Source organism: Ovis aries, chromosome 25 (genome assembly GCF_016772045.2).
Source record: "Ovis aries strain OAR_USU_Benz2616 breed Rambouillet chromosome 25, ARS-UI_Ramb_v3.0, whole genome shotgun sequence".
NCBI classification, from domain to species: domain Eukaryota; kingdom Metazoa; phylum Chordata; class Mammalia; order Artiodactyla; family Bovidae; genus Ovis; species Ovis aries.
Genome location: NC_056078.1, coordinates 13,488,295 through 13,502,294, shown reverse-complemented (window position 1 = coordinate 13,502,294; position 14,000 = coordinate 13,488,295). Strand labels below are relative to the sequence as shown.

The 14,000-nt window shown below is 41.1% G+C and overlaps 1 protein-coding gene across 14 annotated transcripts in view; it reads right to left on the bottom strand.

The window, feature by feature from the left end:
* BICC1 (BicC family RNA binding protein 1) overlaps positions 1-14,000 on the bottom strand; it is a 397,066-nt gene that overhangs the window by 150,376 nt on the left and 232,690 nt on the right. For all 14 annotated transcript variants that reach the window (XM_060406437.1, XM_060406436.1, XM_060406439.1 and 11 more), the window contains one exon: positions 11,318-11,387. In XM_060406437.1, coding sequence (XP_060262420.1) covers positions 11,318-11,387 — 70 coding nt within the window. The remainder of the gene's footprint in view (positions 1-11,317; positions 11,388-14,000) is intronic.

The following is a 14,000-nucleotide window of genomic DNA, read 5'->3' as shown; positions in this document are numbered from 1 at the left end:
TGGAATTCCAGTTGAGCTATTTCAAATCCTAAAAGATGATGCTGTGAAAATGCTTCACTCACTATGCCAGTAAATTTGGAAAACTCAGCAGTGGCCACAAGACTGGAAAAGGTCAGTTTTCATTCCAATCCCAAAGAAAAGCAGTGCCAAAGAATGCTCAGACTACCTCACAACCACACTCATTTCACACACTAGCAAAGTAATGCTCAAAATTCTCCAAGCCAGGCTCCAATAGTATGGGAATGGAGAACTTCCAGATGTTCAAGCTGGATTTAGAAAAGGCAGAGGAACCAGAGATCAAATTACCAACATCCACCGGATCATAACAAAGCAAGAGTATTCCAGAAAAATACCTACTCCTGCTTCACTGACTATGCTAAAGGCTTTGACTGTGTGGATCACAACAGACTGTGGAAAATTCTGGAAGAGATGGGAATACCAGACCACCTTACCTACCCCCTGAGAAACCTGTATGCAGGTTAAGAAGCAACAGTTAGAACCAGACATGGAACAACAGACTGGTTCCAAATTGGGAAAGGAGGACGTCAAGGCTGTATATTGACACCCCGCTAATTTAATTTATATGCAGAGTATATCATGCAAAATGCAAGGCTGTATACAGCACAAGCTGGAATCAAGATTCCAGGGAGAAATAACAATAACCTCAGATACACAGATGACACCACCCTAATCTCAGAAAGCGGAAAGGAACTAAAGAGCCTCTTGATGAAGGTGAAAGAGAAGAGTGAAAAAGCTGACTTAAAACTCAACAATCAAAAAACTAAGATCATGGCATCTCTTCTCATCACTTCATGGCAAATAGATGGGGAAACAATGGAAACGGTGACAGACTATTTTCTTGGACTCCAAAATCACTGCAGATGGTGACTGCACCCATGAAATTAAAAGATGCTTGCTCTTTGGAAGAAAAGCTATGGCAAATTAGACAGCGTATTAAAAAGTAGAGACATTACTTTGTCAACAAAGGTTCATCTAGTCAAAACTATGTTTTTCTAGTAGTCATGTATGGATGTAAGAGTGGGACCATAAAGAAAGACAAGCATCGAAAAACTGATGCTTTTGAACTGTGGTGTTGTAGAAGACTCTTGAGAATCTCCTGGAATGCAAGGAGATAAAAACCAGTGAATCCTAAAGGAAATCAACCCAAATATTCAAATATTCAACCCAAATATTCAACTCAAATATTCACTGGAAGGACTGATGCTGAAGCTCCAATATGCTGGCCAACTGATGAGAAGAGTCAACTCATTAAAAAAAGACCCTGATGCTAGGAAAGACTGAAGACAGGAGGAGAAGGGGACAACAGAGGAAGAGATGGCTGGATGGCAGCCCCGACTCGATGGACATGAGTTTGAGCAAGCTCCAGGAGATGGTGATGGACAGGGAGGCCTGACGTGCTGCAGTCCGTGGGGTCGCCAAGAGTCGGACACAACTGAGCGAGTGAGCAACAACCTCTCATTTTTTAAGAGGAAAGATCCAATTGCAAAAAAAATGCTTGTTTGTAAAAAATGAGCCAATTTTCATAAAGTGATAATACGTAACTTGGCAAAGACCAAATAGCCAAAAGTAGACATATGCTGTGTTCTTATTTTATTTTTATTTCAGGCGAGACTTATTTTGCTTTAAGAGTAATTTCTGGCAACAAGATATAAAGAGAATGTAACTTCTCATTCCTGAAATCTCTCTATTACCTTTTGATAACAATGTCTCTTAGTACCAAAGCTTGTATGAAAATGGCTATAATAAGCCACAAACCATGCTTTAGTGCCAATAGCAAGACCATTTGAAGAAGTGAGGGTGCTACTCTGACTTGTTTTCCTTAGCTAATGAGAAATACCACATGGTGGTTTGGTCATGTTTGCAACTGCAAAAGACTTCTTGAAAATAATCTAATTGCTACTGACAGGCCTGACAGATGTCACCAAGTTCTGTCCAGTGGTGCTGTAACTGGCAGAATAAAGCCAGGGAGATCCCACACGCAGCTGGGGCAACCATCAAAATCTTGTACCCATCTCTAGACCAAGAAGGGAGTGCACAGCACCCTCATGGTGCTCAAATATGGTCCTAAACCATAGAAAGTGTCGCAGTCATCACCAGCACACATTCCAGAAAGGAGGAATGGAAGACAGTCAGCTGGAACCGGGAGGGCAGCCAGCCCGACAAGCACCGGAGCTACAGGCACACTGAGACAGGGCTGAAACACTCGGGGGGGGAGAAACGATGCAGGCTGCACCAGCTGCATAATTCAGCCCGGACTACAAACTAGCTTTCAAAATGTGCGGGTCTGCCCTCCTACTGTGTTTCGTCTCTCCCACTGAAATCCTGTCCATTCACCTATGTTACTACGGATATATGCCCTCCTTCAGGAGTTACTCATATAGATCGACTCTGTTCCTAACGCTGCAAAAGAAAACCAGTTACCCAGACACCCATTTGCATGAAACGGCCTAATAAGAATCCAGTGCATGGATGGACCTAGAGACTGTCATACAAAGTGAAGTCAGACAGAGAAAGGTAAGTATCATATGGTATTGCTTACATTTGGAATCTAAAAATATGGTACAAATGAACGTATTTACAAAACGTTTAAGTAGAGTCACAGATGTAGGAAACAAACATGGTTAAGGAGGGGAGGGATGTATAGGGAGACTGAGATTGACATATACACACACCGCTATATATAAAGTAGATAACAATTAGGATCTGCTGTATAGCGCAGAGGAAGAGTCTACTCAATACCCTCTACTACTCAATACTCAATATGGGAAAAGAATCTGAAAAAGAATGAATACATGTATTTGCGTAACTGAATCACTTTGCTGTAACCTGAAACTAACATGACACACTAAGTCAACTGTACTCCAATAAAACCTTTAAAAGTAAATTCTTAAAGAAGAATCCAATGCTATGTAAAGCCATCTCCTGATACCACACCTGTTCCTCTAAGCTCAGTGTTTCTCAGCCTTGCACTGTTGACATTTTGTGTCAAATAATTCTCATTGTGGAGGCTTCCTTTTGCATTGTAGGATGTTTAGCATCATCCCTGGCCTCTACCCACCAGAAGCCAGTAGCACCACCTCCCACACGTGATAACCAAAACTATCGCAACAGTGCTACCATGCCCCCAGGGAATAAAATCAACCCAGCTTGAGAATCACGATACCAGATAACAGTATACAAATCCTAGTGAAACCATTAATGGATTTTAAAAGAGAAAAGAAAGGAAAAATACTGTAAAAAGCACCAATAGAAATTAAAAACCGAGGTTGAAAGTAATTTTAAAGATGGTCATCCAGTAAGGTTCTAAAATGTGGGTAAGGACTTAGCATTGCTTTTCTTCTTGCAGAAATAGTTAAGAAACATATTCTCAATGTGAGTTTTCCTAAATGAATGTGCTGGTGAATCTTCATTCCTCTGGGGAGCACTCACTCACCATGAGCACCTACATAATTGCTTAGGAGTGGAGAGAATGCCCTTGAATTTTGCAATCAAGGTTTCCAGCCTAACTCCCTCATTTCAAACCCTATGTATGACACTGAACAAGTTACACCATCTCTCCATCAGTTACTCATGCGCAGAGTAGGGATAACCATGGTCATTCATGGAGGATTACTGTGAGGATAAAGAGAGAGAGCACACCTGGGACAACACATATTTCAAGGCAGACAAATCAGGAATAGTTTTGCCCTTCCTCCTCATGGGGTTTAACAAGGAAAGGAGCTGTAGTTAGCAGGGATCTTGGGATGGCAATTTCTTCACTTTTAAAGGTAACTGACTTGAAATAAAACATCTGTTCAGGAACAAGACCACTGAGGGGAAAGGAGCTCTCTCCCCAGGAGACAGGGTAACAGAGGCAGGTGAATTCAGAAAGCTTGTGACTTGGCTTCCAGTCCCTTCTGGGGAACACAAAGGCGTGATATACCATTTAACCACCCTTCTCACTTTCTTCTTTTTTTAAATTTTACAAAAATTTTCATTAGTTCTTAAGAGATTTCATAGTGCTTTTAAACTTACAACTAAGAAGTTATTGATAATATAGCATTATCTTTGCATATCATATACTTTTAAATGCTGATTTAAGTGTTGTGCCTAATATCTAGGACTATTTTTTAATATAGACTCTGTTTTTTAGACCGTCTCAGGAACACAGCAAAATTGATGCAAAGCACAGAGTTCTCATATGCCCCTCCCCACACACAGCCATTGGCTCCCCCACCATCAATATCACAAACCATTTTGTGGGTTTTGACAGATATAAAATGGCATGTACTTACTATTTTAGATTATATAGTTTAGCAGCCCTAAAAGTCCTCTGTGTTCAGCCTATTCATCCTTCCCTCCTCCAAGTCCCTAGCAAATACTGACCACTAAATCTTTTTACCATCTCCATGTTTTTTACCTTCTAAAACGTTCATGGAATTGGAATCATACAGGATGCCTTACCAGTCTTCTATTTACTATCTGTAAAACCCAGGGCAAGTTATTTGACTTTATGAGCCTTAATTTTTTCACTTGTAAAATGAAAATACCATCACCTAACTTACATGGTGTTCTGATCAGGAAATAAGATTATTTACATAAAATATTTAGCAGAATGCTGTGCCCCAATTGGCCTCAATAAATGGCAGTAGCCAATATTACTATCGACATGTCAATGACATAACCAAATCCTAATTAAAATACCACAACCAAAACAACTTTGGTCTGGAAGATAATCAGGAGGCTGTATCTTGTTAAGTCTCATTTACACACCTACTATGAACAGTACCAGAGTTTCATTCATTCAAGGTCCCATAAATGGCAGCCATCAGATCATTTTCCTTAAGTGTCCTTCCACTTCCCTGACTAGGGCTACTCAGACCGTGAAAAGCAGTTTGAGCCACATAAGCTTCAGCCACAAATCATGTCCACTTTCGTTCACTTAGAGAGGTCTACAGGAAAGATATCAGTAGTCAATTTTCTCAATAGTGAATGCTACTCCTATGTGAGGGCTGTGATTCTAAATCTTTTTCCTACACAACACACCTTGGTGATACACATTCTCATCTCTATTCGTAGTTTCACTGTGATCATGACTGAGTTACCAGACAATCTACAAATGCTGCCTCGGTGTCCCCCATGTTCGGGCGTGGGCTTGCTCAGTCCTCTCCAACTCTTCAGGACCCCATGGACTGTAGCCCACCAGGCTCCTCCGGCCATGCAATTTTACCAGGCAAGAATAGTGGACTGGGTTCCCATTTCCTCCTCCAAGGGATCTTCCCAACCCAGGGATCAAACCTGCACCTGCTGCTTCCCCTGCCCTGGCAGGTGGATTCTTCACCACCAAGCCACCAGAGAAGAGACACAACGGTGAACAAAATGCACGTCCTCTTTACCGCCCGAAGATCTAACTGCCTACAATGGTGTGTCCTCTGACCTTTCTTTATCACCCATTTCACATTACGGCATGCACACCTGCTCACTCATGGCCAACTGTCTGCCACCCTATGCACTGGGGCCTGCCAGGCTCCTTCGTCCATAGGATTCTCCAGGCAAGAATACTGGAATGGGTTGCCATTCTCTTCTCCAGGGGATTTTTCCCCACCTAGGGATCAAACCAGTGTGTCCTGCGTCTCCTGCAAAAGCAGGCAGATTCTTTTACCACCAAGTCACCTGGGAAGCCCCATTTCACACCATGACTGAATAATATATACGTGTGTGTTTCTTCATACATAAAAACAGTGACAGACCTGACTAAAGGTTTCATGAAACGATGCTCTCACACTCTGAAGTTTGTTTCTCTAATCTGGTTGTGGTCTGTGTACATGCCGCTTGTGACCCCACAATACACAAATATCGTGGTCGAAACCCACCACTGGGAACACTGTCGTCCATATGCTGCGCCAGGCCCTCTTTCTGCCCCCTGCCCTTTGAGCAATAAATACCAAGGGAGAAGCATCATCAAGTCCCATGTGAACACACAATAGAAGCTTTAGTACACTTGACAATACATTTTCCTCTGGAAAAAAATTAAGCGAAAAGTCTACATTTTTTCTCACACGAAGATTCTATATTAGATGTTGCTTGTTCTGATGGAAGACAACCAACAATAATAAAGCCCCATAGAATTCTGATGATCTTCTTGTTTATTCCAGGAGGAAGAGAACGGCCAGACTTGGTGCCAAATGGCCTTCAAAACATCAGGCAACCCAGCCAACACCTTCCACTCCGGCTGTCTTGGGGCACTGAAACTGTCGTAACAGAAACACTTGCAGACCACAGTTGCTATCACTTAGTTAAACTCTGCAGGACAACTCTTCCCAGAACAAAAGGCAATAAAGCTTTATTAATGCTGATCTTACTTACATGGAATTTGGCATACAAACTTTAAACAATTCGTAGCCACATCCACCTTGGCTAGTCTAAGAAGAAACAGGACTGATAAGCAAATTAAAAGCAAGAATAAGATTTTAAGACAAATGTTTACCTATTTGAGGGAATAAGCCCATCTAACGTCAAGGAGCGTGCAGGATGATCATAACAACGCAATAAGTTCTCCTTACAAATCACTTTTATCTATTTGTTAAGGCAGCTTTGGCAGGACTTGTATTTAGCAAAACAGTCAAACTTGTTCAGAATGTAATCTGTACTTTAATGAAGCTGCATTTATTTTAAAATAGGCTGTGATTCAGAATAACATTCAAAAGTTTAATGAGTACCTGAAATCATTCTCTGTTAGTATGCTTCTGTGGTATTATACAATTATTAACTTTTGGCTGCACTGTGCAGCTTGTGGGATCTCAGTTTCCCAGCCAGGGACTGAACCTGCACCACCGCAGTGAAAGCCTGGAATCCTAACCTCTAGGCCATCGGGGAACTCCCAGAACTTTAATTGTTTTTTGTTTTTTGTTTTTTTGTGGTTTTTTTTTGGTTGCACTGGGTCTTTTTTGCTTTGTGTGTGGGCTTTCTCTAGTTGCGCAAGCAGGGGCTACTCTTCGTTACAGTATGACGGCTTCTCATGGTGGTGGCTTCTCTTGCTGCTGAGCACAGGTTCTGAGGCATCCTGACTTCAAGAGTTGTGGCATGTGGGCTCAGCAGTTGCAGTTCAAGGCTCTAGAGTACAGGCTCAGCTGTTGTGGCACATAAGCTTACTCGTCCCGCAGTACATGGAATCTTCCCAGACCCGGCATCAAACCCGTGTCCCTTGCACTGGCAGGCCGATTCTCATCTACTGCACTGCCAGGAAGTCCCTTGATTCTTAAATATTGCTCTCACAGGAACAAACCTCACGTCTTTCTATGGAAAGCAGAACCTTCTATTATTCTAAATCTAACAGTTGGAGAGATTTTTATTTTCTTCTACTCAAAACAAATTTATGCTGTACAGTAGAAATACTATGTTTTGCTTGATTTTCTTAATCACGGCCCCCATCAAGATAATCCTAGGCTTGCCTATTTGAATGCCCAATTGCCTACGTAAATTTAAGATACTGAATCTTACTGAATCTTAAATTCTTAGTTCTTTTTGACTGAGGATTCAATCTCTCAATGATTTCAAACACTTGGGAATTTTTTTTTAAGTTTTATAGTCCCTGAGTTTATATCACAAAACATGCACTTCCCCAAAATGCCCTGCTTACCAAATGACAATATTCCTAGTACTTTTTTCCACTGTATTCTCTATGGTTAAAGGGAATGAAGAAAGGTAAAGGGGAGGATAAGGGGAGAGAAGAAGGGGGTAGAAGGGTGACATGGAAGGAAGAGGGGCAGATGGAGGGGACAAACACCAGACAGTCTTGTACCCCAAATGACACTCACACAGGCACTGAAGAGCGAGGTCACTGTCACTCTAAACTCACTCATGCTGACTGCAAAGAGGACAGAGACACAAAATTAATGAATCCATATAGATGCAGTTCTTTAGGAGCCAAGATGGACACTGTTTCAGAGAAGCGGCCGCTGGAGGATCCTGCCTGTTTTCCGATAGCAGTCATCATTCATCCATTCCCTTCTGAACACATGGGAAGCCCCATGGTCTCCCTAGTCACTAAATAATGGTATTTCCATATCAGATGATGAGATTTTTGTTTCCCAAACTCAACCTTAAGAACCACCAGGGGAACTTGTTAAATATATGGATTTCCAGTCCCATCCCAGACCTACTAAACCAGAATCTCTAGTGCGTTAGTCGCTCAGTCATGTCTGACTCTTTGTGACCCCGTGGGCTGGAGCCTGCCAGCTCCTCTGTCCATGGAATTCTCCAGGCAAGAATACTGGAGTGGGTTGCTGTTTCCTTCTCCAGAGAAGAATCTTAAGTTCCTTACATGATGGCAAATTCAGGATGCTGGCTTTCTGCCTTTCTGCCAAGCAGGATCCTACTAACACATCAACCCAAGGAGTCATATAGCTACTCACACATACAGCTGCTCCAATAAAGGACTGATGACTTGAAAAAGTTTCGACAGGACTTCGTGAAAAATGCAGGACTAATTCCCATAAGGTAAAGAAAGGGACAGACTATGGCAACAGTAGCCATGAAAAACATTTGTCTAGGCTCAAACATTCAATCAATAAGCATCATAAATCTAAACGTGAAATACAATACAAACACATGGCGGCACTGTCTCTCTGGCACACGAGGGATCATCTGCAAATTCCAAACCTTCACATCACCATGGGACTTAGAAGTTAATAATCATCCAAAACATGGCATGAGTCCCTAGATACCTTTATATTCTTTGGTCTCTTGACCAAATAATATAATAATAATAGTTTGGAATGAAGAAAGCTTAAAATTAAGAACACTAACTCTTTTGTCAACAACATTCAGAGGTAAGAAAGGGTCAGGTAAAAAAGCAAATAATTACCTTCTAAAGCGCTCCTGCCACTTGACTTTTACTAAATACAATCTATAGTCACACAAATTTCATCTCTAAGACCATTTGAAAAGTATACAGGAATACACATATCAGGGATGTAAGCCAAAATGTAATTCAGCAGCTGTGTGTTTAAGTACTAAGGGCAAATCAAGTCAATTCTGGAGTAATTTCCTCTGAGGAACACATTTTTTTTTTCTTTCTTCCCTGAGCTCAATCTCTCTCTTTTGGCACATTCTGCTATCATTCAGTATTGTGTACATTTATGGCACTTCATAAATAATAAAAAAAATTGAAGGATGTCTTTAGACATAGGCCTTCAGGGATCAATTCTTAGGCATGATTCCAAAAGTTAACTTTAACCATGTGGAAATTATGCTAAATGCCCTCAAATGTACTGCTGAGATACTCTTATTTTCAAAGCAAAATGTATCATCACAGTGTGGAATAGAGTTGGCTACTCTGAACAGGTTAAATGGATCCATGACCAGAAACCGATCTAAAACCTTATCTTAATCTATTCGATCCATATTATCTAACATCTCTAAAGTTGCAACCACATTTTAAATTTTAAAAAAATGAATAAAATGAATAATTCTCAGTTTCCCACGATAGGGGGACAAAAACTGTAGCATGGATAATGGAAGAGAATAAGCCATCCAAAATTATCTGGGATTGTTGTAATATTCATGTTTCCTTGGGGCTTTTCTTTAGGGACTGATCAAATTACATTTTTATTAGGCTAGTAATGAAACTCATGTCATTCTTTAAGTAAAAATACGTGACAACACGGAAGGAGGCTCCAGTTCATGTTCAAATTCCAACTTTTTCAAATGGCAGGCCAGGGATTTTTGAACAGCTGCAAACAACCAAATAGGGAGGCAGCCAGCTAGTGGCAGCTTCTCCTCCTGCATAAGTATAGCACATCTCAGCACACTGGAGACAGATATATCCCATCCTGCTGCTGCTAAGTCGCTTCAGTCGTGTCCGACTCTGTGCGACCCCAGAGACGGCAGCCCACCAGGTTCCCCCATCCCTGGGATTCTCCAGGCAAGAACACTGGAGTGGGTTGCCATTTCCTTCTCCAATGCATGAAAGTGAAAAGTGAAAGTGAAGTAGCTCAGTCGTGTCTGACCCTCAACGACCCCATGGACTGCAGCCTTCCAGGCTCCTCCGTCCACGGGATTTTCCAGGCTCCTCCGTCCACGGGATTTTCCAGGCAAGAGTACTGGAGTGGGGTGCCATTGCCTTCTCCGAGATATATCCTATAGCACGAAGCAAACGTAAGATTCCTACAGAGTTGTGGAATTCCACTTGGAAATTCACTATGTTTTCTTAGGACTGTTTAGCATAAAAGCTTCCCTGCTCTTGCCACCGTCGTCACAAATATTGAAAGTAACAAGGTCAGAGTGTCAACAGGAATTCCAGTCCACTGAAGTCCAGATAACAACACTCGCAACAAGCTGTAAAATAACTTACATTCCAAGGGATGAGTAGCTCTAATAAAATGAGATTAAAAGAAGGCAATCTGGATGACCAGAAACAAGAAAGCTGACAAATCTTGCAGTGTTCAGCATCATTTAGCAATAACGGTCATAGAGAGAAGGGGGCGCAAACACAAAACTCAACAGCAACAACAAAAAAGCTAGACCACAACAGACAACACTCAGCTCACACCACCATTTTCTGAATTGCTTGGTGATGGTTCTCCATTATCTCCTAGTGACTACGGGCATCTTTTAATGAAGCATATGCAACAAAGTTTCTTGACACTGAGGTTATACCAAAAAAAAGCTATCCATAATATGTAATAATGAAAATATGAAAATAACATGTAATCTTGGAAGGAAACTAAGGGTCCTATGCTTTCATTTCTGACCATCCATGCACCAGTGAGTGTCCTCTAGGTTAAAGCAGGGAAAAAAAAAAAAAAAAGACAAGGAAAATGCTTGGCCTAAAAGAAAAATCCTGTGTGTTCTTTGCTGTGTGATAGACAAAGAGGAGAAGCAGCAGTTAGGAAAGGAAATCTAAGTTCCTATCAAATTGGAGGTGAAAATAATCAACTGTTAAATCTGGGACATAAACAAGAAGTCTAAAGTGTAAACAGAGGGAGTCTGTGTGTTAAAAACACGTTATTACGTGTGGGGAATTACCATGACTCGTGGCCACTAGATGGTCATCCTTGAAATCATTAGATGCTACAATAATCTTCTATAATAGCATGTCTATTATTACAGAATACTTAAAAATATTATTCTGTTGTTGAATCAAAAAGTTATGTTATTTTGCATTATGATAATCCTTCCTAAATACTGCTATATAACAAATATTTGGGAACAACTATGATAAGGATAAAGGCTGATTTTAATCCCCAGGAAACCTGCGGGTATCCCACAGTCTGCATTATCACAACCACCAATTTCTCCATCTCGCATCGTTTACCTTTCTTGGATTTGGCACCAATCTTCAGTTTTGATGGCCAAGCAATCTGAGTGTTTGTTTCCTCCATGATCTGCAGCAAAAATTTAGAGAAAAACATTGATTCGATTAAGAACTTGCATTTATAGGTAAGATTTTTTTCCCAGGGGAAAAAAAAAATTATTTTCAAGTCCTTAGCATAATCTTGTTGTAACAAAATGACCTCTTTTTAAAACAATTCAAAAACAAAACAAAACCTTATTGGAGTTGGGAGGGAGACACATTTTTATAAGCCTTTAATCTATTAGAAATAGTCAAGTATATTTGTTACTCCCAGCATTCCTCTCTGTGATGCTCCAGAATTTGAACTCGTTGCCAAACCACCCGAGATGCCTGTGCTGAATAAAATTCCCCCATGACAATCACCAGTGGATTGCAACACATCAAACACGATCCTTGTAATACAAAACGATGTGGGACGGGCCTTACAAAATGAAGCGTGTTTGGTTTTTTGTTTTTTTTTTTTTTTCCTGGAGAAAATAAAATAAACTTGCTTTGGGCACATCTGTGTTTCATTAAAACTGATGAAAAGCCTCTAAACAGGACATCGCGTCATAAGGCTGCATTTTCCGTCATCTTTTGCCTGATCTGTGATGGCATTTTTGCCACAGTTCCTTCCCACTTCCCAGGCAGCTAATACTGGCCAGAAGGACTGGAGACCCACTGTGCCAAAGCCCAAGGACAAGTGATGCAGGCAAGGTGTGCCCAGCAAAGGAAGCCCACAGCAAATGAGAGACGAGTGAATCACCAAGAAATGCCCATCCTTTCTGTTATCACACGAATTAGCCTAGGTTATTGTTGACTTTCATACCATGAATATAAAATTCACTCAACAAATGAATGAAGCCAATAACTGACATTATTCACAGGCAAATGACAGCAACTACCACTTGTAAGTCACTTGAGTGGGATAATATTTAATCTTTCATATGGATTGAGAGGTAACTAAACAAATTAATGGCAAAGGCAATGAAACTCATGAACACTGTAGTTAATAAAAAGTCCCTCTTCTCCCTCTGTATTGGCTATGTTCTGGGCGTAAGGCTAAATGGTTAACATGTTAGCGTGCATCATTCTTCCTTTAATCCCCTTTATCACAGCAAAGGGCTTGCAGCAGATGTTTCAGCCTGGCAGCCCACAGAGGCATGTTGTCCGCCCACTATAAGGTTTTTTTTAAATCTGAGCCAACATTTTTAAATCTGGAAACTTCACATAGACATTCAGGTTTCTGCTTCTCTGGAAAATATGGCAGAGTTAGCATCCGGAGCCCACACCCCAACGTGGCAACACTCGGCTGGCTCTGAGGACCAGATGCCCTCTTTACCCAGGGTCAGGAGACCCTGTGCTGTCCCCCCCACCAACTCCCCCTGGGTCTCCCACAACGAGATCCCAAGCCACTTGCCCTTCTTGTCACTGTGTGTTACTCACTTGCCATTTATCACAGTGTTTGCACTTCTACACTCGTGTCTCTACAGAAAACTGAAAAACAAAACTAAAGTCACACTGTCTTCACAAAGGCAAGGGGCTGCCCTGGCCCTGCAGGCGGGCAAGCCCATTGCCCCGACTCTCCAGATCCGGCCCCTGCCTCGACTCCTCCTATCTATGCTGTCCTATTCATGGGTTTCATCGTCTTCTCCATGAAATAAGAGAACTTATTTCTAAACAAGTTAAAATAAGAACTTATTAATTTCTAAACTTAACTCTAAACCCATATTTTTTTATTTTACTTTATTTACTTTACAATACTGTATTGATTTTGCCATACATCAACATGAATCCGCCACAGGTGTACACGTGTTCCCAATCCTGAACCACCCCCCTCCCACTTCCGTCCCCATACCATCTCTCTGGGTCATCCCAGTGCACCAGGCCCAAGCATCCTGTATCCTGCATCAAACCTAGACTGGCGATTCGTTTCTTATATGATATTATACACGTTTCAATGCCATTCTCCCAAATCATAGGTCCTCAGTAGTTATCTATAACTACTAAAAGACAAATATCATATGATATCACTTCAGGGCCCTGCACCCCCCCTCCCCCAGCTTCCCCCTAGCCTCGACTCATGCACCACCCCAACCACCTCTCTCTGTTTATCTTCCTCCTAACCCTTATCACAATCTGAGATTCTATTTTCTGTGTTTACTTGTTTATAGTTTGTCTCTGCAAAATCAAAGCTCTCTAAACCCTGCACACAGCAAGCACAGATTTATCTGAATAAATGAATCTCCCTAACACCCTTAGGAAGTAGATTTCTTTATTCCTCAAATAGCTGGGATGGAACAGAGTAGGGATAAAAACTTTAGACAGCTGACAAAGACTGGCCTTTTAACCACCATACTATATGCAATATAGGACCTCTCTCTTTTAAAAAATGTGTCTAACACATTTGAAAATATGCTTTAGAATTTATGCAGACTGACTGGTTTTAACAACCTGCAAATATTTATCAAAAACCTACTTCGGTGCCATAATTATAATACTTAATAAAGAAGTTGCTCATCAAAGACAGTTGGAAGATACAACTTTCTGAAACTTTCATCATTTGGAGAGTTTCCCAGAAATTACCTTGCATGTGATCATCTCTTTTTTATTAAACACCAATAGATGCTCCATAAAGAAAATAATTTGCCATAGAAAATATCTT